The 25,118-nt window shown below is 38.2% G+C and overlaps 1 protein-coding gene across 1 annotated transcript in view; it reads left to right on the top strand.

Annotated features, from left to right (window-relative positions):
• Window positions 1–25,118, top strand: part of ABCA13 (ATP binding cassette subfamily A member 13) — a 453,377-nt gene that overhangs the window by 179,090 nt on the left and 249,169 nt on the right. Inside the window, exon 30 of the mRNA XM_037837193.1 lies at window positions 379–685. Within this exon, the coding sequence (XP_037693121.1) occupies window positions 379–685 (307 nt within the window). The remainder of the gene's footprint in view (window positions 1–378; window positions 686–25,118) is intronic.

Below are 25,118 nucleotides of genomic sequence, written 5' to 3'. Positions count from 1 at the left end.
TTTGGGAAGGAACTGCTGAATGAGGAATGGGTTTTACTTTGGAGCATGGAAATGTTTTAGAACTGGATAGAAGTGGTGGTCATACAGCATCGTGAATGTACTAAATGCCACTGGATTGCTCACTGTAAAATGGTTAATCTTGTGTTATGTAGCTTCACCTCAAATTATTTTAAAAAATTTTATTAAAAAAATAAATAAGTGCATTGGACTGAGAGTTAGGAAGGTTTAGTTCTAACTTGTCTGTGTAACACTGAAAATCAGTTTTATGTCCCTGGGTTCCCTTTCTGAGATAGAAGTTTTTCAAATCTCATCCAGTGCTGACATTGTGTGAGCCCCTCTCTAAACGTTAATCCCCATTTTTCCCTTTTCTGCCACCAGGTATTATATTCAACAGTTCCTCAGTCAACAAGAACTACCGCTCCGAGTCCCTCAGACTGCCACCCCATGTCACATATACCATTCGGACTAGCACCTTATACAGCATGAGAACAGATATGGTAAAAAACCCTTCTTGGAAATTCCATCCTCAAAGTCTACCAGCTGATGGGTTCAAGTACAACTATGTCTTCGTCCCATTGCAAGACATGATCGAAAGAGCCATCGTTTTGTTGCAGACTGGAAAGGAGGCTCTGGAACCAACAGTACAGGCACAGGGCATCCCCTATCCATGCCACACCAGAGACCTGTGAGTAGCCCAGGGGCAGAGCACAGCTTTCCTCAAATGTCCACTTACAGCGAGGTCTGTGTTTGGCAACCTTAAAAACCCACCCACATGCAAATCCATTCCACCTTTTGATTTCCTGAGGTTCATTTTTAATATGCCCGAAAAGGCAGAAAAATAATTGTTGAGATAATGTACTTTAAAGTGTAGCTTTAAGTATGAACATTGGGTATTGACGTTTTAAATGAACTTTCAGTGAAATTTGGTGAATAATTCACAAGGAGATTGCACATCTGACTCCAGATTCCAGTTACTTAAAACAAGGGAAGCAGAGGAAGGTTTATTTCCTTTTCAAGTGCAAAGCCTTAAAAATATGCACTGCATTGCTGTAAGGGGTGGTGAGGTATTCCAAAGAGGGATTTGTTGGCCATCACTGATGCATTAAATTGTGCGATTCTGCTGATGACAGCCAGAGGAGTAGAGAGAAGGGGAGATTCCATTAAGGGTTGAAACAGCTGGACAAGAAGTCCTGTAGGAGAAGTCAAGCTGGCATTAGAGAAGGAAAAGGCATCTGGGAGCACAGGTGAGGCAGAGGGGTGCTTGCAAAGGGGAATGCAAGGTCTAGTGTGACAGGCACTGGGTGACCGAGTTGGGGAAAGCAGAAGTGGAGCTTGGACATCTGCGTAGGGTCAATGTCAGAGGTTAATTCATACTGCTGTGGGCTGTAGGGGCTCAGCCTTCTCAGCCTTCTTTCTTTTGTTTCGCCTGGTGGATGATGCTCTTAAAAGCACCCTACTCCCCTGCCTGGAGCCAGGTGACACTGGCTGTTATTTGCCATCCCTAAAACGCTAGTGGCTGAAGGTGATGTTTTTAAAGGGACAGCTTGAATTTGCTATTAGTATGAGAATAAGTTACAGACACTTGTGCTCCAGTAAAATTTTGTAGGTAGCAATTTCTGGTATATCCTGCTTGTGATTTGAGGCAGGCTAAAGGGTCACCATCCAGAGGCCAGGGCTGCCCTTCTGATGAGTGGGGGACAGGGTAGTGTGTCACAGGGCAGGGAGCTTGATGTCTCACCCCTTCCTTCCTGTCCAGAGTTATGCCTTATACAAAATAACCAGACAGTACATTTTTGATGAAGAAGATAGTGGTATTACAGGAAGAAGTTTCTCACTGTTGTGATGGGATAAAAAGCTGATAATCTTCTGATTGTGCTTATATTGGGGTATAATATGGTGGGGAGAGGACAAGGAGTCAGGAGGAAAGAGAAGAAGGTACCATTTTTAATCCATGGAATGTCTTAGTATGCAAATCTTGGGCAATACTCTTAACCTACTCTTTGTAAAAGGAAGTTCTTCTTTCTTTAAAAAGCAATGATTTTTTTGGCTTTGAAAATTTTCAACCAGTGATTTTCTACTCTTGAAGCATTTTTTTTTTTTTCTTGGAGAGTTAGCACCAAAAGTTGAAATCTGGAAAACTGCTGTTCTTCACAAGGCTTCAATGCAAAAATATTGTATACCCAACTCAAATACCCAGGAGTTCTGGGAATTAATGATGTGTTTTTAGATATTTGAAGAAATCGACTTTTTATGACACTATTTTCTTGGGTGAATCTCAAAAATATCCCATTTGGAGAGCCTCCTTCTATCTCCAAAGTATGGTATGATCTCCAACCACAGCAGAAAGGGTTGTGCTTGTGCTGGTGGGAAGATAGAAATTCCCTCTCCTCTTGTTACAGGAACCACACTGAAATGGAATGGTTCCCGGGAAGGTATATTAGAAAGAACAATATACACTGCTTAAAATATCTCAACAGAAAGGTCAGAGATGGCCTGGATAAATGACTTTATATCCCTACTGAACAGGCCTTATGAGAGGGTTGGGAAGGAACCTTGGAGTAAGGTGGGTGAAGATGTGCCTATTTCACCCCTCTTTGTAGGAGAAATGCTGATGCTCAGAAAATTGGAGTCAGCTGAGTGCCCAGGTGTGATTCTGGGGCCACAAAATCTGTTCTCTTAATCTACCCACTGGGATACTGCAACATGATTCCTCACAGATACTTATTCTGCATATACATTTAAATCTTTGACGCCTCTGGTTGCCCTATATTCCTCCTATATTTTCAGTTTCAAAAAGTATATATGTTTTTTAAGGTTTAGTGTACCTGCCAGTGATTGAAACATAGGGATCTTCCAGAACCTGGCACTCATCCACATGAGTAATAATCCTGAAGCCAAGCTTGGACCACTTACCATCCTGGCTCAAAATTTTTTAGTGGTTTCCTACTACTTTCTGAATGAGTCACATATTCATTAATTTATAGTTCAACTACATTTGCCTACCGTTTATCAGGCCCTAGGCTTGGAGTGCCACAGGGAAGGAAAAAGGGTAAAATGGCCAGATCTTGTGGCACTTATAGCCCAGTGAAGGAGAAACACTGAAGATACAATGAAGAAGATGATAGTGTTGAATTCTACAAGATGACAAGCCAGTAAAGGCAGGGATGAGTAGAGTGAGGGCAGCCAAGAGAGCTAAGAGGGGTAGTAGCTGGAATTATCAATGTGGATACAGTACTGTCTCATTTTCCAGGCTGATAAATACCACACAATGGGTTGTCTTAAAGAATGGGAATTTTTGTTTCATGGTTTCAGATACTGGAAGGCTTGCTTTCCCAGTCAGTAGTGTTCTGGCTGGTCAGCAATCCTTTGGTTCCTTGGCTTTCCTATCACATGGCAATGTCCTTTCCTTTCTCTCCACTTTCATTAACTTCTTGCTTGTCTTTTTAAGGCCCCCCATAATAGGATTAAGGCCCATCCTGATTCAATTGGCCACACGTTAACTAAAAATAACATCTTCAAAAGGTCCTATTTACAATGGGACCATGCCCAATGGAGTGGAGTTAAGGTTAAGAACGTGTTACCCTGCCCCACCAAAGGTATGTGATTTAACCTACCTTGAATACACCTTGCTGAGAAGGTAACATTTGAGCAAAGACTTGAGCAAAGAAACTCAGGGAAAAAAGCATTCCAGGCCTAAGGAAACAGCCAATGCACATTCCTTGCTGTGGAAGTGACCGGTATGTGTGAAGAATCACCAGAGCAGAGTGCAAAGGACAAGAGTTTTAGGAGATGAAGTCAAAGAGCTATGCACACTTGGTTGGTTGCAGGTGATCTAAGTGAACTTGGAGGCCGTTGGAGGGTTTTGAGCAGGAGCAGTTCCATCTGACATAATGTAAAAGGTTTGCTCTGGCTTTCGTGTAGAAGAAGAGCCTGTGGGGAGTAAGTATGGGAGCAAAGGAATCATTTAGAAGGCTGATTAATAACCCAGGTGAGAGATGATGGTGATCTGGTCCAGAGTGGTAACAGGGAAAGTGGTGAAAAGTGGCCAGATCCTGGTGGCATTCTGAAAGTAGAGGCATCAGAATTGCAAGAAAGAGTCAACAGACTTGTCAAAAAATTTGATGAGAGTGAAGGAGAGGCATCAAGGAAGGCTCCATTATTTTGGTCCAAGTAACTGGATTGCTGGCATTATCTTTAACTAAGTTAGGAAAAACCGTGCTTGGGAAGGTTTGGAGGAGAACAGAAGTTATGTTTTGAACATGTCTAATTGCCTTTTAGAGACCCAAGTGAAATGTTAGTTAGGCAGATTCCATCAGAAGACAAGAGTTCAGGGGAGAGGTCCAGCTGGATGTATTGATTTAGGAGTCTTCAACATTCTGGTGGGGTTAGAACCCTGAATATGTGGGATTACTGTTGGAGGGAGTACAGATAGAAAAAGAAAGAGGACGAAGACCAAGCCTGGGGCACTCCACCTTTAAGAAGTCGGGGAGGAGAGGAGGACTAGACAAGGGAGATAGGGAAGGGGCGTGGGAGAGGTGAAAAGAAGTGTGGAATCCTGGAGGCCAAGGGGAGCAAGTGGCTTCATGGAGGGGGAGTGTGCAAGTGTGCTGAATGTGGCTCATTGCCCAAATAGGGTGAAGATGGGTAACTGACCATTGGACTCAGCAGTGTGGTGGTCACTGAGGACCTCATCAAGAGCAGCTTTCATGAAGTGGTGAGAATGAAAGCCAGAATCAAGTGGAATAAGAAGGCCTGGGAGGAACACAATGGGAGACTGAATTCTGACAGCTCTCAGGTGTTTTGCCATAAATGGCAGAGAAATGGCAGTGGCTAGAGGGGAGTTTGGGTAGAAAGAGATCCTCTTTTTTTTTTTTTTTTTTTTTGCTTTTGGGTAGGATGCTGTGGTGAATTGAACTGCATATCCTAGTTGGACATGGTGTTGGTCTTGTTCTTCATTCTGAGGGTGTGACCCATTGTAAATAAGATTTCTTCAAGATGTGACTTCAGTTATGGTATGGAGGTGTGGCCCCACTGAATCAGTTTGGGCTTTAATCTGGATTACTGGAGTCCTTTATAAACAAAATGAAAGTCAGGCAGAGAGAGACAGAATGCCACAGGGAGCAGCCGGAAGCTGGGAGTCAGTAGAGTCTGGAAGAGAAAGAAGACACTGCCATGTGCATTGCCTGACAGAAAAGTCAAGCACCAAGGATCACCGGCAGCCAGCCCCAGAATGCCAGTCTTTAGGGAGAAAGCATTGCCTTGCTGACACCTCAACTTCAGACTTCTCCTAGCCCCAAAATTGTGACCCAAAAAATTCCCATTGTTTAAGCCAATCCATTGAATGCTAGTAAACTAAAAGAGATACTAATGGAAATAGTCCAGTGAGAGGGAAAAACTGTTGTTATCTAAGAAATAGAGAGAAGCAGTGCCCTTCAGTAAGGGAGAAGAGACTTTTTATAAGTGGTGGGACTGATTACAGGTAGGGACCTGGTAACTCATCCAGGGCAACACCACCAGTTAAACTTTAGGCATTTCTCATCTTCTTTGAATATAGATTTATTTTTTCCATGTAATATTGATTGGCAGCCCATTGACTAATATTTTGAAGAACATGAATTCAGAAATGTAACTTCAAGTTTGCAGAGTTGGATAGGGAGTGGGACTATGTGAAATTTAATGTCCCTTTCAACTCTGTGATTCACTGGCAGTTATCATAAGGACAACTTTTATGATTGAAATTATATTGTATTTCACAAATATAAAGAATTTCAAATGTTAATATATTGCTTCAAAGAGTGAGCCAACTTAATAAAAAGGCTTTCAGAAAATGAAAGACACAATACTCTAGAATTGTTTATATGCAAACAGAATATTTCTTTGGAGGGGCTCCTATTATTTCTTCTCTGTCTTCATGCTCTTTTGATTCACAGTTCAATATGAAATGTGGAGTTAGGTCCAAGTGATGGAGAAAGTTAGCTTGTTGGGTCTGGCTGATTGATGGCTCCCTGCTGTCACTGCTTCTGGACTTTGATTGGTCTTGGGAGAAGCTGAGTGAAGTGTTGACAGGGATTTATGCTTGCAATGTTGAATTCCCGCTTTCAGAATATCACCTTGATTCAGGGAGAAGACCTCTCATTTTACAGTCTTTTGTTTGTTTAGTTTCCTTAGGATTTCTCTTATTAAACACCTCTCTCTTATAAGTAGTAAATAGTAGCAAAGCAGAAGAAATGTACTCATTAGGTTTTAAAATCTTAAAATCCTTCATTTACTCATGCTGCACAAAGCTCTTCTGGACTCATATCCCTGCCAGGCAGGGAAGGATGGTGATTTGTTAAAAACTTAGGTAATCGTTAAGCTGGTTTCCTCATGTTTTTCTCCCTGAAAAGCAGCAATAAAGCAATAATAAGGCTCCTTTTAAAATTGTGTCATATTTTCAAATTTATTCTCTCATTTATCCTCTAAGAAGATATTTTATCTAATTTATCCTCTTATAAGTACAGGTGAAGAAATTGAATCTGGGATAGGTTGAGCTATTCCCCCTGGGGTCTCACAACATTGTAATGCCCTTCAATCCATAATGAACTATTAATGCCACTCACTACTTTTAACTGTTTTGTGCCAAAACATGTCTATAGCCTTTGTCATTTTGTTCCATTGAATTTGGAAATAAGGAGTGTTTTTCTTATATCTTAATCAGATCTCAGATTTCAGCAGTGGTTTTTAACCTGGGGTATAGGGGTATTTGGAAATGTGGGGGTGGTGATGGTGTTTTGATTGTCACAATGTGATGTTTAGTGTCCAGGGTCCAGAGATGCAAATTGTCTTGTAATAAATGGGACAGTTTTCTGCAGTGAAGAAATAGTTTCAAATTGAAAAATGCCCTCACTTAGAAACACCCTGTGTACTTTGCCTCTGATATATCATTTCAGCACTTGTATATTTATTCCTCATTCATTCATTCCATAAACATTTTTTTTCATGCCACCATATTATGTGTGCTTTTATGCACTATGAGGGATTCAGAGGTGAATAATATGCAGTTCTTGAGCCTAAGAAACTCACTGTCTGACACAGTATATAATATTCATTCATAACTCTAAAAGAAGTGGAAAAAAGGGATAAGGACTATGAGAGTTGCAAGAGTGGGTTAACCACAATTAGCTGCATGAACTTGCTTTGCCCTACCAAGCAAAATCTGGAAGGACTTTCTGATAGAAAGAGATTTTTTTTTAAATGATCCAGAAGTCTGAATTAGAGTTCTAGTACGTCTGCTTCTTCAGACATATGGGATGCTGGCAGTGAGTCTTATCTTCTAAAGTTATACGATCTCTTTGAAATTTCTGGAAATTCCATTAGAATTTCGGACTTGGAATTCTGAGAGAATTGAGACTAAAGGACTGCATTTAGGTTCTGGATTTGCCACTTGCTGGTTGTATGACCTTGGTTCAATTATTTGACATTTTTGAATGTTAATCCCCTCATCATAGATGGAATGAGCTGACCACCTCACTAGCTTGTTTGCATAGCACATCATCATGCTTGGCAAAAGTTCAGAGATTGTTGGACAATGCAAGGTGCTGTGAGCAGATTGACCATTCTGAGCAGCAGGAACCCATTTTCTCTTCCATGGCAGCCCACTCTATTGTTGGGGCGTTCTAACTGCTAGAAGGTTCTTCTATGTTTTGATGTTGAAAACTGAGATAGGTTTCGGTGCTGTGGGATGCTGGTATGTTCGGAGAGGTATGAACACGTATGGGTATCTCTTCTCTCTGATGAGATCCCCAGACAAGGAACAATAAAATGAAGAATGGATGTCAAAGTTCCCCTTTATTTATGGTCAGGGAAAAGTACAATACTCCTATCCATATCTCTTGTGTCAACTGAGTAGTAACCAAATTGTGCCCCATCTTGGGTCTTCCAAGCTAGGGTTTTCAAAGAAAAAGCCGATAACTTAAATTGTTTGTGCTTGGTGAATATTTGGGGTGCTCCAAATGTCCTTCAGGTTAGATAGTTTACTGAGTTCTTTATCTTGTTGTAGTTTGTTTATGGTGTCTGGATATCCTTAGAGTTTTGAGGAACATTGTTGCCTGAGATATGGTGCACTTTGGCAGTTTGTGCTATCCAGCTGAGATTTGCCTAAGAGTAACCTTCAGAATGATCTCCGGACTCCATTTTAAATCTCTTCGCCATTGTAACTCTATTTAATTTCTTTTTTTCACTGGTAAAGTCTGAGTTGTAGCACCAGGCCTCCCCTCCCTATCTAAATCACAAATCTTAATGGATCCCAGGCAGATGAGAAAAGCAATTGAAGACAGAACTGACAAACAACGGGGCAAAATCAACTTGCTCACTCAATTTCTTGAAGGGAGAGAGTGAGAAAGCAAGAGAGCAAGATGCTAAGTGATCTGGCTCAGCTTTGTCAGAGGGTCCTCCTTCCTTTTATTAACTGCCTCAGGCAATGCTCTGGTTCTGCCTAAGATTAGCAAGAATTGCTCTTGGTGGTAGGAGTGGGTGATGGGGGTTGGGAAGGGTGGTTGGAGAATGGCAGGAAGTCAGGAAGTGGGCAGAAACCAGTCTACTGTGAGAAATGGGTGCTGGAAATTTCCCACTGCCCTAAACTTGAATCAGAGTCCTGCATCTGGAGCGACAAAAGACAGAAAGCCGATTTCTTTGTGCAGTTCTTCCTAGTACGTAAAATTTTGATTCGACCGTGTAGTTGTATAACTCATCATTTTTCTTTCTTTGAACTGCACTCGATGGTGCTAGTAGAGGAATAAGCAACAGATAAAACTATTAACAAAAGGGTATTAATATGTAAATCAAGGATTTGCCACCCTTCAGAAAAATAAATGATGACAATTCAAATAAATGTATGAAGATCAGCGTATCCTTTTAAAAAAGCCAAATTAAATAAGAGAGTATAATTTTCTGATTACAAAGCTTGGCGATAGTGTTTTTGTTTAGGTTTTAGGGTAGAGGTAAATGGAATGAAAAATCTGAACATTTTAGTTTAATTCTTGTTCTCCTGATAAAGGAAGGGGAATGGACGGCCTTATTTTTGAGGCCCCTTGGACATCCTTGGATTTCATATTTCTTTTTTTAATGTTAGTTTTATAAACACGTGGTTATCAAGAGTTTGGGATAGACAGAAAAAAAAAAACATACTAAATATCCTCTTCCAAAGCAACAATTCTTTTTTTGTTTGTTTTGGGGCTATTTTCTCCATTCCTTATCCTTGTGATGCACATTTTACATACTTGAAATCATGAAATATTGTTAAGAGTTAGAGTGAAAGTTTTTGTGCCTTTTATTCATTGGAAGCAAGGTATTCAGTGAACACTTGCTATGTGTTTAGCAACTGTGGTTGCTAAATATGTGGTGGTGAAAAAAGGTGCAGACCCTGCCTTCAAGAAGCTTGTAGACCAGGGGTTATGATTGCCGTGTTAAGACCAGAGAATTAGGAATTTCTAAAAACTACTCTGCCAGCCAATCGTACTCTGTTACCAAGTGATGAGAATAAAGCAACCTCTTTAGAACATGATACCCAATGCAGAAGTTGTTGGAGGCATATAATGCTTCAACTTTTGAAACTTTTTCTATTATAAAGGACCCAGAGAGGAACTGCAGTAAAAAAAAAAAAAAAAGATATCATTTCCTCCTTCCCATTTCCTCTCCTTCCTTCTCCTTTATTTCCTCTGGCTCTGTGGTTATTCCCCTTTTAGCCTGCTTTATCCTGCCTGCTTTTCCCCCAATTTATGAGATTCACTAGTAGTTTCATAATTTTCTTGTTTTATTATTTTTTTATTCAAAGAACCAGATTTGGACTTTATCGATCCCCTTTTTTATAAATCTCCTCTAACCTATTTGGTTTTTCTGCTTTTATCTTTACTACTTCCTTACCTTTACTTACCTTCAAAGCATTATCTTGCTTCTTTTATAACTTCAGACCAATGTTTAATTCATTTATTTTTATTGTTCTATGGCTTTTCTTCAAACCAATGCTTTAGTTATGTCTCATAGAGTCTGTTATGTAGTTAAAAATTCCTTGTTCTCTAGATAGTTTCCCAATTTGAATTTCCACTTTCTTTTTGACCCAAGAATTATTTAAGTAAAACTTTAAATTTCCAAATGAAATTTCTCATAAATTTTAAACATATGAAAATTTATTCAGCTTAGTTATAATAGGATAAATTAAAATTAAAACTACTTTGAGATAGCATTTTTTAACCTATCAGATTGACAAAATCCAAAATTTATATCGTATACTTAATGGCAAATTCTGTTCATACTTTCAAATTTTGCATTGCAATCAGACAATATTGTCTTTACTATTTCCATTGTTTGAATTTATGGTGCTTTTTTTTCTTTCAACAAGTATATAATCTAATTTTGTGAATGTTTTAAGGGCATGTGAAAAGAATTTCTATTTCCCTAAATTTAGGGTAAATAATTTGATTTATATTAATTTTGTTATTTAAGACTTCTATATCTTTAATTTTTGCCCTCTTGATCTGTCACAGATTAAGACAGGTGAATTGTAGTCTTCTTATACTTGGTTATCCCTGTCTCTTTTTTCTGTGCTGTTTGCCTTTTGAATGTTGATGCCATGTTATATGGTGCATAGTTATGAATAATTGTGTTCTGGATATTATTTAATGCTTTGTGAACATAATTCTGCCTATATGATATTAAAATGATGGACTCCCTTCCACCCTCCCTCCCTTCCTTCCTTCCTTTGTTTCTTTCCATTTGCTTGATAAGCCTTTGCCTATCTTTTCATTTTAAATTTTTCTGAAGCATTTTATTTCAGGTATGTCTCTGTACACCTCGTATAACTTCTTTATAAAGATGAGGGTAGCACTTTAAGAATATGAAAGGGCTCAGTTCTGTCTTATATTCTCCTATATTTATAATTTTATTTTTCAACTATTTATGGTTGTTTTATTGTTGTCTTAGTGGTTACAATTTAATTGTAACTTTATGTAAATAATAATAGTCCTTTATTTGCTTTCTACCATAAGCAATAAAAATTAATGTATTTTCTCTTCTACCTTTATTTGTTTCACTTGTCTGTCACCCTATTTAAATTGATATTATTAGCCTACTTCTTTTGTATTGTTAAAGACACCTTCATTTATTTTCTACATTTGTCAAAAGCAGCCTTTATTTTTGGTTTTCACCAACTTGCTCTTCCTCTCTCACTTATTTCACCTTATCCAATTTTTGTTTGCTGTATCATTTCTACATTTCAAGGAATATAATATTTCAAATCTGTCTCATCACTTTAATTCCATTTTTGCTTTAGTCTTATTTTTACCAGAAAATATATTCATTGCTTACCGTTTTCACTATAATTTTAAATTATCTTTTAAAATTATCTTTTAGCAATTTCCTGAAGATCTCATGATACAGCATAACTTGAGTTCCTACAAAAACTTAAAAACTCTGTGTCTGTAAGATTTTTTTTTTCTCTTTTAAGGTCTGTATTTGGTCCGAGTTTACCTTCTTATAATATTGAGGGAATTAAAATGAGTAAATAGGATATAAAAGTAAACTTAAAGCCACTTTTTATTTGAAAAAAATTATCTCCAAATACATATAGGTGAGTATGTGTGTGCATATGTGTGGTTACATATATAGAAATTTAACTTTATAGATGAGAGAGAAAATACCAATCCATTTATTAAATATGTTGTTATCTTTCTAAGTCAAACTATTTTTTTAGATGTACAGAGACTTTTGTATGTGTTTTTTCCCTTTATTAGAAAAGTCGTGGTTTACAGAACAATCACATGTAAAATACAGGATTCCCAATACCTCCCCACCACAAACACCTTGCATTGGTGTGGAACATTTTTTACAATTGATGGTAGCATATTTGTGTAATTGTACTATTAATTAAAGACCATGGTTTAACTTAGGGTTCACTGTTTGTGTAGTGTAGTTCCATGGATTTTTAAAAATTTATTCTGTTACCATATACACAATCTAGCATTCTCCTTTTAATCATATACAGATATATATTTCAGTTCTGTTAATTGCATTCACAATGTTGTGCAACCATCACTACCATCCATTACCAAAATATTTTCATCACAGGTAGGAATCCTGTCTTAGCTTCTCTTTCCCTATCCTTTCTATCCCCATCCCCTGGTAACCTATATTCTAGTTCTGACTCTATGAGTTTTCCTATTCTAATTGTTTCAAATCAGTGAGATCATATATTTGTCCTTTGGTGTCTGGCTTATTTCACTCAACATGATGTCGTCAAATTCTATGCTGTCGCATGTATCAGGACTCTATTCATTTTTATGGCTGAATAATATTCCATTGTGTGTATATACCTTGTTTTATTTATCCATTCATTGGTTGATGGACACTTGGATTGTTTCAATCCGTTGGAAATTGTAATTAATGCTGCCATGAACATTGGTGTGTCAATATCTGTTCGAACTCCTGCTTTCAATTCTTTTGGTTATATACGTAGTAGTGGGGTTGCCAGATTACATGTTAGTACTATATTTAGCTTTCTGAGGAACTGCCAAACTGTCTTCCACAGAGGCTGCACTATTTTACATTGCCACCAGAAATGAATAAGTGTTCCTATTTCTTCACATCCTCTCCAACACTTATTTTCTGTTTTTTTTTAAGTAGCAGCCATTCTAAAGGATATGAAATGGTATCTCTTTATGGTTTTGATTTGCATTTCCTTGATGGATAATGACATTGAGCATCTTTTAATGTGTTTTCTGGCCATTTGTCTATCTTCTTTGGGGAGATGTCTGTTCAGGTCGTTTGTCCATCTTTCAAGTGGGCTGTTTGTCTTTCTATTATTAAGCTGAAGGATTTCTTTATATATCCTGGATATTAATCCTTTGTCAGATATGTGGTTTCCAAATATTTTCTCTCATTGTGTAGGTTTTTTACTTTCATGATAATTTCCTTTGAGGAACAAAAGTTTTTTTTTTTTTTTTTTTTTTTTTAATTTTGATGAGGTCCCATTTATCTATTTGTCCTTTTGCTGCTTGTGCTTTGGGTATAAAGTCTAAGAAACCATTGCCTAACACAGGTACTGAAGATGCTTCCCTAAATTTTCTTATAGGAATTTGATAGTTTTTACTCTTATATTTAGGTCTTTGATCCATTTTGATTTGATTTCTGTTTATGATGTCAGGTAGGGGTCCTCCTCCTTTTTCTTGCAAATGGAGATCCAGTTTTCCTAGGACCATTTGTTGAAAAGACTATTCTTTCCCATTTCAGTAGTCTTTGACACCTTGTCAAAAATCTGTTGGCCGTAAATGTGGGGACTCTTTTTCAAGATGGCTTTAGTTATTTGGATCCCCTTAACTTTCCATATAAATTTGGTGATTGGTTTACCATTTCTTCAAAGAAGGTTCTTAGAATTTTTATTGGGATTGCATAGAATCTATAAATTGTTTTCAGTAGTATTAACATCTTGATATTTAGTCTTACTATCCATGAACATAGAATATCCTTCCACTTCTTCAGAACTTTTAAAATTTCTTTTAGCAATGTTTTGTAGTTTTCTGTGTACAAGTCCTTTACATCTTTGGTTAGATTTATTCCTAGATATGTGATTCTTTTAGTTGCTATTGTAAATAGAATTTTTTTCTTGATTTCTTGTTCCAGTGGTTCATTGCTTCTGTATCAAAACTTTACTGATTTGGGGGCGTTGATCTTGTACCCCACCACTTTGCTGAATTCATTTATTAGCTCTAGTAGCTTTTTTGTGGATTTTTTCAGGATTTTGTGTGTATAGGATTGTATCACCTGCAAATAGGGAAAGCTTTACTTCTTCCTTTCCAATTTGGATGTCTTTATTCTTTGTCTTGCCTCATTGCCATGGCAGGAACTCCCAGTATGATGTTGAATATCAGTGGTGACCATGGGCATCCTTGTCTTGTTCCTGATCTTAGAGGGAAGGCTTTCAGTCTTTTACCATTAAGTAGCATATTAGCTGTGTGCCCTTTATCATGTTGAGGAAGTTTCCTTCAGTTCCTAGTGTTCCAAATGTTTTTATTGAGAAAGGGTGCTGTATTGTGTCAAATTCCTTTTCTGTATTGATTGAGATGATCATGTTTTTTTTTTTTTTTCTTCATTCTGTTAATGTGTTCTATTACATTAATTTATTTTCTTATGTTGAACCAGCCTTGCATAACATGGATAAATCCCACTTGATCATGATGTGTAATTCTTTTAATATACTGTTGCATTCAGTTTTCTAGTATTTTTTTGAGGATTTTTGCATTTATATTCATAAGAGGTATTGGCCTATAGTTTTCTTTCCTTGTGGTATCTTTATCTGGCTTTGGTATGAGAATGATGTTGGCCTTGTTGGATAAATTGGGGGTGTTTCCCACCTCTTCAGTTTTTTGGAAGAGTTTAAGCAGAATTGGAGTTAAGTCTTCTTGGAATGTTTGGTAGATTTCCCCTGTGAAACTATGTGGTCCTGGGCTTTTCTTTGTTGGGAGATTTTTGATGACTAATTCATTCCCTTTGCTAGTAATTGGTTGGTTGAGAGCTTCTGTTTCTTCTTGAGTTAGTGTAGATAGTTTATGTTTTTCTAAGAATTTGTCCATTTCATCTAGGTTAACTAATTTACTGGCATACAATTGTTCATACTCACTTATAGTCCTTTATATTTCATCAGTGTGGGTAGTAATATCCCTTTGTTGATCTTTTAAAAAAACCAAACTTGAGTTTTGTTGATTCTTGCATTTTTTTGTTGTTGTTTTCTATTTCATTTATCTCTGCTCTAATCTTTGTTATGTCCTTCCTGCTGTTTCTTTGGGTTTAACTTGCTCTTCTTTTTCTAGTTCTTCCAGTTTTCATGTTAGGTCTCCGACTTGAAGTTTTTCTCCTTTTTTTTTTTTTTTTTTAAATGTGAAAATTTAGATACAGAAGTGTCCTTCTAAGCACTGCCTTCACTAGATCCCATAAGTTTCGGTATATCTTTAATTCATTTTCATTTTCCCCAAGATATTCCTAATTTTGTTTCTGATTTTCTCTCTAACCCATTGGTTGTTTAAGAGTATGTTGTTTGATTTCCACATATTTGTGAATTTTACCTTTCTCCCTCTGTTATTGATTTATAGCTTCATTTTTCTGTCGTCTGAGAATATACATTGTATGATTTCAATATATTTGAATTTATTGAGACTTGTTTTGTGACCCAATGTATTGTCTGTCCTGGAGAATGATCCATGTGCATTTGAGAAGGATGTGCATTCTGTTTTCATTGGGTGCAGTGTTCTACGTATGTTTGTTTGGTCTAGTTGGCTGAGTGTATCATTCAAGTCCTATACTTCCTTCTTGATCATCTGAGTATATGTTCTGTCCTTCATTGAGAGTGTTGTGTTAAGGTCTCCTACTATTAATGCAGAACCCAAAATTTCTCCCTTCAAATCTGTCAGTATTTTCTTCATATATTTTTGGTTCTGCTGTTAGGTACATATATATTTATAATTATTTCACATTCCTGTTGAATTCTTCCCTTTATCAGTATGTAATGACCATTTGTGTCTCTCCTAACTAGTTTTGACTTCAAATCAATATTATCCGATATTAATATAACCACCCCAACCCTCTTTTGGTTACTACTTGCATAGTGTATTTTTTCTATCCTTTCAACCTGCTTGTATCTATGATTTTAAGTTGAGTCTCTTGCAGACAGAGTATAGTTGGGTCATGCTTTTTTATCCTTTCTGCCTTGTGACTGGAAAGTTTATTCTGTTTACACTTAAAGTCACTACTGATAATATGGGTTCTTTTTCTGTCATTTTGCTCTTTAGCCTTTTAAAGTGTTGTACCTTTTTTGTCCCTTACTTCTGTTAAATCCTACATTTATATTTATTTGCTTTCTTGTGTTGTAGCATATAGAGTGCTTTCTCATTTCTGTATGGGAATAGTTTTCATCTGTCTTCCTTGTGGTTACCACAGGGATAAAATTTAACATCCTAAGTGTATAACAATTATATTTGGCTGATACTGACTTAATTTCAACAGCATGCACGTATACTTTTCCTATACCCCTCTGATACCCCCCATTTTTTTTACTTGTTACTACTTATATCTTTGTACTACTTATATCTTTGTTTTTATATATCCCAAAACCTATAATTTCATTTCTTTTTATACATTTGCATTTTAGCACCTGTAGTAAATAAAAAGTGAAGTTACATACCAACCAATATGATACAATTATATTGGCATTTGTAATTACCCAAATGGTTACCTTTACCACAGGTCTTTATTTCTTATGCTGCTTTTAACCATTGTCTAGTGCCCTTTCATTTCAGTCTAAAGAACTTCTGTTAGCATTGCTTGTAGGGCAGGTCTAGTGGTGATGTCTCCCCTCAGTTTTTTTTTTAATCTTAGAATGTGCTTGGCTGGAGTTTGTTTTCCTTCAGCACATTAAGTATTTCAACCCACTGCCTTCTTGCCTCCACGGTTTCTGATGAGAAATCAGTACTCAGTCTTATTGGGATTTCTTTGTATGTAACACATTGCGTTTCTCTTGCAGCTTTCAGAATTCTCTCTTTGTCTTTTGTGTTTGATAGTGTGATCAGTATATGAAAAGGTGGATTTTTCTTCATGTTTACCCTGACTGTTAGTTGTTTGGGGTTTCTCCTGTTTATAGGAGTTTGGTTGTCCCCTCTATTTCCGGGGGACAAACCTCCCTCTTCTGGGTATCTGACCCTGGCAGTCCCAGACTGTCTGCCTCAATAGTTTTTTGCACTCTTTTCATTGTCTCATGCTGCTTTTGCCTGGAGGGAAAAATCCTGGGAGGAGGGTCACCCTGGGGAGGATTTTCCCAATTCCTTCCTTCCCAGCCCAAACAGTGCCAGGGACTCATGAAGGGGATGCAGACTGGCTCTAAAGTGTCCTGTGGAAGGGGTAAGGAAGGATGCCAAAAACTTCTCCAATAGCTCCTCAAAGCTGAGCTGCCCACCAAATGCAGCCCTTCAGATAACTTTTTCCTGTAGCTCTGAGGAAGCTCTACTCCTGGTGGAGTTTTAAAAGCTCCACCATCTCCACCACTGTCTGGGGAGGTTTGAAACAAGGGCTGCCACCTTTGTCAGAGCAAGGTTGAGACAATGGCTTCTCCCAGAGCCTGTATCCAGTGGTCTGAATTCTCTAATCAAAAGTGGTCACCAGTGATTGGTTGTGCACAACCCTTGGGGAAGAGGATTTTTATGTCTCTTTCTCTTAGCAGCAGCTAGTCAGGGGCTGGACCCTGGGGGAGCTTGCCATGAGAGTAGGGGATGGGCACCAGTAACCCATGCAGAGAAAGCAATTTATAGTTCTTTACTGTATTTTATAAGGCTCTTCCTCCTGCTCTTCCCCGAATGCTGCAGAGTGTTCTTTTGGCCTTTGGAGTTCTAAAATGGCTGTTTCAGACAGTCACTCCCTGCTTAATGTTTGTTTTGATGGGAAGACCGAGTCCTGGAGGGCCCTACTCTGCCATCTTCCCCGGAATTCCTCAGCATTTATTTTATTTTATTTTATTTTCTTTTTATTAAATTCAGTTTTATTGAAATACATTCACACACCATACAATCATCCAGGGTATACAATCCACTGTCCACAGTATCATAACATAGTTATGCGTTCATCACCACAGTCTATCTCTGAACATTTTCCTTACATCAGAAAGAACCAGAACAAGAATAAAAAATAAAAGTGAAAAAAGAACACCCAAATCATCCCCCATCCCACCCCATTTGTCCTTTAGTTTTTATCCCCATTCTTCCACTCATCCATACACTAGATAAAGGGGGTGTGATCCACAAGGTCTTCACAATCACACTGTCACCCCTTGTAATCTACATTATTATATAATTGTCTTCAGGAGTCCAGACTGCTGGGTTGGAGTTTGGTAGTTTCAGGTATTTACTTCTAGCTATTCCAATACATTAAAGCCTAAGAGGTGTTATCTATATAGTGCATAAGAATGTCCACCAGAGTGACCTCTCGACTCCATTTGGAATCTCTCAGCCACTGAAACTATTTCGTCTCATTTCGCATCCCCCTTTTGGTCAAGAAGATACTCTCAGTCCCACGAAGCCAGGTCCACATTCATCCCCGGGAGTCATATTCTGCATTGCCAGGGAGATTTACACCCCTGGGAGTCGGGTCCCACGTAGGGGGGAGGGCAGTGAGTTCACCCGTCGAGATGGCTCAGTTAGAGAGAGAGAGGGCCACATCTGAGCAACAAAGAGGTACTTGGGGAGACTCTTAGGCACCATTACATACAACTTTAGACTCTCCTTTGTGGTAATGAGCTTCATAAGGGCAAGTCCCTTGCTCAAGGGCTCAGCACATCAAACCACCAGTCATAATGTTTGTGACAACATCAACACCAGTCCAGGTGAGGATGTCCAACACATCCGCACCTTCCCCCAGATCCTCGGGGCTGGGGAGAGGGAGGCTGTAAATATATTTTTTATTATCTGCCCAAATTACTCTAGGATGTGTCACTATTTCACTCCAGCCTATACTAACCTACTGTATCTCACTTCCTATTCAAAGTTCCATGCAATTGTGGTGTTTGAACAAATCGACTGTAGAGTTGTACCTTTTAGAAAATTTAGATCCTGTACCAAATAGATATCTATTCCCTTGGTCTCATATGAAAGTTGAAGTTTTAAAACACAATCAGTTTCAACCTTTATCCTTTGGCCTGGCTTGCCCTGGTCTTAACCAGACCTGCTTCATTCATATCACTAATTGAAGTCTGGGCTCTTTTTCAGCTTTTTTTTTTTTTTTTTTTTGACAGTGGCTGTATGCACTAATACTGACATTCATATCTGCCGAGCTCTAGCTCTGAGTTTCAGGTGTCTCAGAGATATGCGTTGTTCCAGAGACCAATCAGGTTATACGCTAGGGGATAAGAATCTCAAAGTTTAGAGATAGGCCTTACAATTCAGGGAAAGAGTTAACTGCTGTAAGAGCTTACAATCTAGGGATATTACAATTATTGTGTCCATGTTAGTCTATGTTCTAAGATTCAATTCTGAGTTTACACATTGTAGTTAGTCCATATTGGTGAGGCATCATCCCTCTCACCATGTTTTCTCCAACACTTTTACTCCTATATATATATTTTCCTACAATTTTATAGAGTTATATTCACAGACCATACATTTATCCATAGTGAACAATCAGTTGTTCATGGTATCATCATAAAGTTGTACATTTATCCCCACAATCAGCACTTGAACATACTGATTACTACAAGAAAATTTTTTTTTTTTTTTTTAGGAATGAGAGAAAATGATAAAAAGAAAAATTACATGTCATACAATACAATATACTACTAAGGACAGCAAATAACACCACTACCAAGAATCCCATATTACTCCCCTATATCCCCCTCTCATATACATTTAGCATTGGCATATTGCCTTTGTTACATTTAATGGAGGTATATTACAATGTTACCGTTGACCGTAGACTCCAGTTTGCTTTGATTATGTTTTTTCCTGAATACCATCCCTTTTTCAAATTTCTACATGGTTGACATTCATTTGCTTTCCCACATGCAAAAACATTTTTATATTTGTATATTTAGTAACAGTCATTGGCCACTCCAGTTTTTGCCACGTTATACAGTCCCAGTCTTTACCATCTATCTTTACCTCTGGTGTCATACATTCTCCTATCCCACCTCTTTCAGCTTTACTCACAGACATCTTTGTTCAGTGTACTTACAATACCGTGCTACCATCACACAGTAATATGCTATCTATTTCTGTATCTATGCAATCAATCCTAAACATTCTGTAGTCCTTCAGCATCAAATGGCTGATCTCTGCCCTCTTTCTATCTCCTGGTGGCCTGTGTTGTCAGCTTTTAACTCCCAAAGTTTGTTCATTAATGTCTGTTCATATTAGTGAGACCATACAGAATCTGTCCTTTTGTTTCTGGCTAACTTCACTCAACATAATGTCCTCAAGGTTCATCCACATTATTACATGATCCATGTCTTTGTTCTATCTTACAGCTGCATAATATTCCATCATGTGTATATACCACAGTTTGTTTATCCACTCATCCTTTGATGGACATTTGGGCTATTTCCATCTCTTGGCAATTGTGAATAATCAGCATTTATTTTTGAATGACACATTTATTGGTCTTGAAATCCTTGGCTTGCTCTTCACCTAGGCAATTTGTGGGAATACCTCCATTATCTTCTCTCTTTGACAGTTATCACAGAGATAACTGAAGCCATCTTGATTTTTCCCTCTTTTATATTATGATAATTTTGACAGCTTGCCAGTAACTTGAAAGTTCAATAATTAACCAAGATATATTTCATTGTTGACCATTTTAGGAAGTTTTTCTAGGACAAAAATTTAGTCCCTTCAATATGTAGATTTGCATTTTCTTTGATAGCAGCTGTTAGTATATTATAGCTTTACAAAATATGTAATTTTCCAGACTTTGTTTTTCTTCTTGGACCCTCCACTTATGCAGATTTATTTTCCCTATTCCTTGTAAATTGTTCCCTAGTTCTTTTAAACTCTTTCTTTATTTCTGTTTCCTTTAGTTTCATTTCTCATGTCTATTTTCTATGTCTCTAATGAATTTTGTGCAGTAACAATTTACCCGTATGCATCTTTCAATTTTACCCTAATTTCTCTATGGTTATTATTTTTTCTTCATTTCTTTTTAAGTTATTTCAGTTCACATTTCACCTCTTTTAACTGTCCTTCCATTTCATTACTGAATTTTGACATTTCTGCTATTTGGTGTTTCTTGTAGAGGTGATTGCCTTCCTAAACATTCTTTAACTAATGGCAAAAAATTGTTTAAAATTTTCATCTGTTCCTTTTTATAGGATGCATTTGTTTGTTAACAATTGCACAACTCTTAAGCTCCTTTAATTTCTTGTATAGATTTTGTGTTAGTTCTTTTTTCAACTCATTTTTAATGAATTGGGTATTACTGACCCGGTATTTTTGTGGTGAGGGTCAGGTGATTTTAATGGCTAAATGGCTGCAAAGCTACAAAGCTCAAAAATTTTTTCCATTGCCACAAAGGAAGAGTACTTCTGAAAATATACAGATTCTTCACATATCCGTCCCTCCTCTGTTTCCTGGAAATGGGAACTAGGGGTAAGAGTGCCTTCTGAAAGTACCCTGTTTACCAGGCAGCTTAACATCCACTTAGCACATGCTGTTGTGTATGTTTTGTCCCTCAGGGTATGCTCTTAACCTTCAAGAAGTATATTTTTGATGGTACTGAAATCTACAATTGGTAAATTTTTTTGCTACTGAGATCACTGTTACCTTTTTCTTGTGTGACTCCTCCATAAACCTAGTTATCTTTAGAAGACTTTTCAAATACTTGGGAGTCTCTCCCCAAATTTCTCAAAATTGGAATATATTTTCCCCTTCTCTTGTTGATTTTTGACTGGTTTCTGTGAGTAGATAAGGAAAATGCTGAGTTACACAGCCCATGTCTTGTAATTTCCCATCTCCAGTTTCTCATTTGATTCAGTGTCTACCAAATGGCCTCTGTCAGAGTCAGGTATGTGAGCAGAGTCTAGGCATTCTCTAGAATGGAAGGTAGATACTCCAAGAACTCCAGAGGAGATTATGCACCCTGGAAAAAATGCTCCTAATCTTAATCCAAATTCCTGTTGATGTGACCCCATTGCAAATAAGATCTTTTAAAGATGTTTATTTTAGCTAAAATATGAATTGAATAAGGATTGGTCTTAATCCTATTACTGGAGGCCTTATAAACAGAAAGCCACGGGGTGGAGCCAGAAGCTGTAACCTGGAAGAGAAAGGAGAAGACATTGCCATTTGAGAGGAAAACCAAAGAATCCCAAGGATGGCCAGCCCACCAAAATTCTACTGACCCTAGGGAGAAGCAAACCTTCCAGCCTCTGAAACTATGAGACAATAAATTCCCAGTGTTTGAGCCAACCCATTGCATGGTATTTGTCATAGAAGCCTGGAAACTAAGACATCCAGAATTGGGTTTATCCAATTCCAGGGATCCCTTGACTTTCCCCTTTCCAAAGACTTGAGGAGTCCATAGAACACACATCCGTATCACAGCCCCAGACACACAGCACAGAATTCTGACCCAGTGTGACTTCTGAGGCATAGCTTAGAGTAGATTCTCAGATATTTGTGCATTACACTTATTTGCAAATTTGTAAGATTCAAGTTGCCGTAATAGTTATCATAGCCACTGCCATTAACTAAAAAAGGGAAATTTCATGAACAAATGGACAGACATTTTCAATTTCCCAAATAAACTTAATATTATTTGTTTTTGACTTTACTGTTGATTTATGCTTTATCTCTGCATTCAGTTGTGCTACTCTGGAAGAACTAATAGCATTTGTTTGGATTTACAAGTGCATATTATTTATGGCACTTCCTGTTCATGGATTTCTACCTTCCTTGGAAGATAGAAATATAAATATAAAAATACAAAAATATAAATATAAAAATGCTGATTAAAACAAAACCAAACAAAACCAGAAAATCACTGTTGTGGATTGAATCCTGTGCTGCACAAAGTCACATTCAAGTCCTAACTACCATTCCTGTGAGTGTGAACACATCTACAAATAGGATCTTTGAAGATGTTATTAGTTAAGGTGAGGCCAAACTGAAAGAGGGTGTGGATATGAACCCATTTGTAAACAGGATCTCTGAAGATGCTATTAGTTAAGGTGGGACCGAACTGAATCATTGTGGACCTTAATCCAATATGACTGGAGACCTTTTAAGCAGAGGAAATCCAGAAATGATAGAAGTGAGGAGGATTTAGTGGGGTCAAAGGAGAGACAGCCATGTGATGGAGGCAGAGATTGGGTTATGGATTGCTGGCAAACCACCACCAAGATGCAAATGCTTACAGACTTTGGAGAAAGCGTGATCTGCCAACACCTTGATATTGGACCTCTAGCCTCCAAACTGTGAGAGAATTGATTCTGCTCATTTAAGCCAACCAGTGTGTGCTATTTGTTATAGCAGCCCCAGCAAACTGAGATAGTCACAGAACCATGAAAATCTAGAACCCTCTGCCCTCTGCAAACAGTCACTGTATACAGAACAAGTTAACCAAATGTAGCTTTAATACCTGATCTACCAAGTTGACAAGTCATTATGGTTGTCTTTGGCAAAAAATGGATAAAAACAAATGGCTCATTTGTGTATTAATGAACAAATATTTGGTGCTTACTATGTATCAGGACCTTGCCAAGCAGAGGAAGCACATGGTGAGACCTGCCCTCATGGAGCTTGCATTCTAGTGGAGAGACAGACATTAGCTGTCCTGAATGTATTCCAAGCTGAGGTTAATTATTCAAAAGAGGAGTCTTGGAGGTACTGTGAGAGGTGGTTGCAGGGAGCATGGTCTACACATCCCTCCATCCCCTGGGCCATCATCTTTGTCAGGGCTGCCGCTGTCTCTTGACTAGGCTGCTACACTTTGGCGGTAGCCTCCTGACTCATCTTTTCATGGGCTTCCCCACCTCACTCCATTGTCTACACTGCATTCAGTAGTCTTTTTAAAAAACATAAATCTGCTTATCTCACTTCTCCCCTCATTTAAAATCCCCTCATGGTATCCCTTCATTCTTTGAATAAGATCCCATACTCACTCTGACATATGAAATCTGTTCTAGTTTGCTAATGCTGCAGAATGCAAAACACCAGAGATGGACTGGCTTTTATAAAAAGGGGGTTTATTTGGCTACACAGTTACAGTCTTAAGGCCATAAAGTGTCCAAGGTAACACATCAGTAATCGGGTACCTTCACTGGAGGATGGCCAATGGCATCTGGAAAACCTCTGTTAGCTGGGAAGGCATGTGGCTGGCGTCTGCTCTGAAGTTCTGGTTTCAAAATGGCTTTCTCTCAGGACGTTCCTCTCTAGCAAGCTTGCTCCTCTTCAAAACGTCATTCACAGCTGCACTGAGTTCCATCTCTTTAAGTCAGCACGTTTATATGGCTCCACTGATCAAGGCCCACCCTAAATGGGTGGGGCCACGCCTCCATGGAAATATCCCATCAGTTATCATCTACAGTTGGGTGGGGCGCATCTCCATGCAAACAACCTAATCCAAACATTCCAACTGAATCGCCACTATTATGTCTGCCCCACAAGATTGCATCAAAGAATATGGCTTTTTCTGGGGGACATAATACATTCAAACTGGCACAAAATCTTTGTATCATCTGGCCCTGGATTAATTCTCTGACCTCATCTCTGACTGAACTCATAATACTCTAGCCGAACTGAACCATGCTAGGCATGCCCCTACTGCAGGGACACCCTTGCTGCTGGGGCAGTTTTCCTTCAGAATCTGCAGGACTCATTTCCTCTCTTCTTTCTCTTCTCTCTTTCCACAGAACACCTTGGCTAACCCCTCTACCTGAAATAGCATCCTTTCTCACTATTGCTTAAGCCGCTTCATCTTTTCCTCATGGCACTTGCCACAACCTGATATTATATTATATACTCCTTGTTTATTACATTATTTTATGCCCACCATACTAGCTACTAGAATGTAGGATTCTTAGTGGCCGGGCCTTTTTCCGATGGGTTCATTCATGTATCACAGGTCCGATAACATTGCTTGCACCTTTGGTTGGTCACAGCGATGAACAAAAGAATTAGTGTGTGGATTTAGAGTTTGAGGAGGTATGGGGTGAGAAGATGGAGGGCCAAAGATTGGGCTGAGAATCTTCACATTTAGAGGACAGATAAAGAAGTCACTAGTGAAGGAGACTGAGAAGTTACCAGAGCAGTTGGTGGAAAGCCAAGAGAGCAGAGCAAAGAATGGTCATTGTTGTCAAACATAGCTGAAAGGCCAAGCAAGATGAGGAATGAAAAATTACCATTGTATTCAGAGACATGGATGTCATCAATATCCTAGATCAAATTCATTTCAGAATTTGTTGTGTTAGAAACAAGCCCTGCAAGAGTGGGTTGATGAGAAAATGTCTAGGGAAATGGAAAGGGAGAACTTTATTTGCCATTTTTTTCCCATATTGTATAGATTATGATCTGTGGTTAATTGGTATCATGGATTGAAGAATGGGGGAATTGTAGTCATGAATG

Source organism: Choloepus didactylus, chromosome 5, assembly GCF_015220235.1.
Source record: "Choloepus didactylus isolate mChoDid1 chromosome 5, mChoDid1.pri, whole genome shotgun sequence".
Taxonomy (NCBI): Eukaryota; Metazoa; Chordata; class Mammalia; order Pilosa; family Megalonychidae; genus Choloepus; species Choloepus didactylus.
The sequence above is the reverse complement of the archived record's forward strand: the minus strand, read 5'-3'. Positions and strand labels throughout refer to the sequence as shown.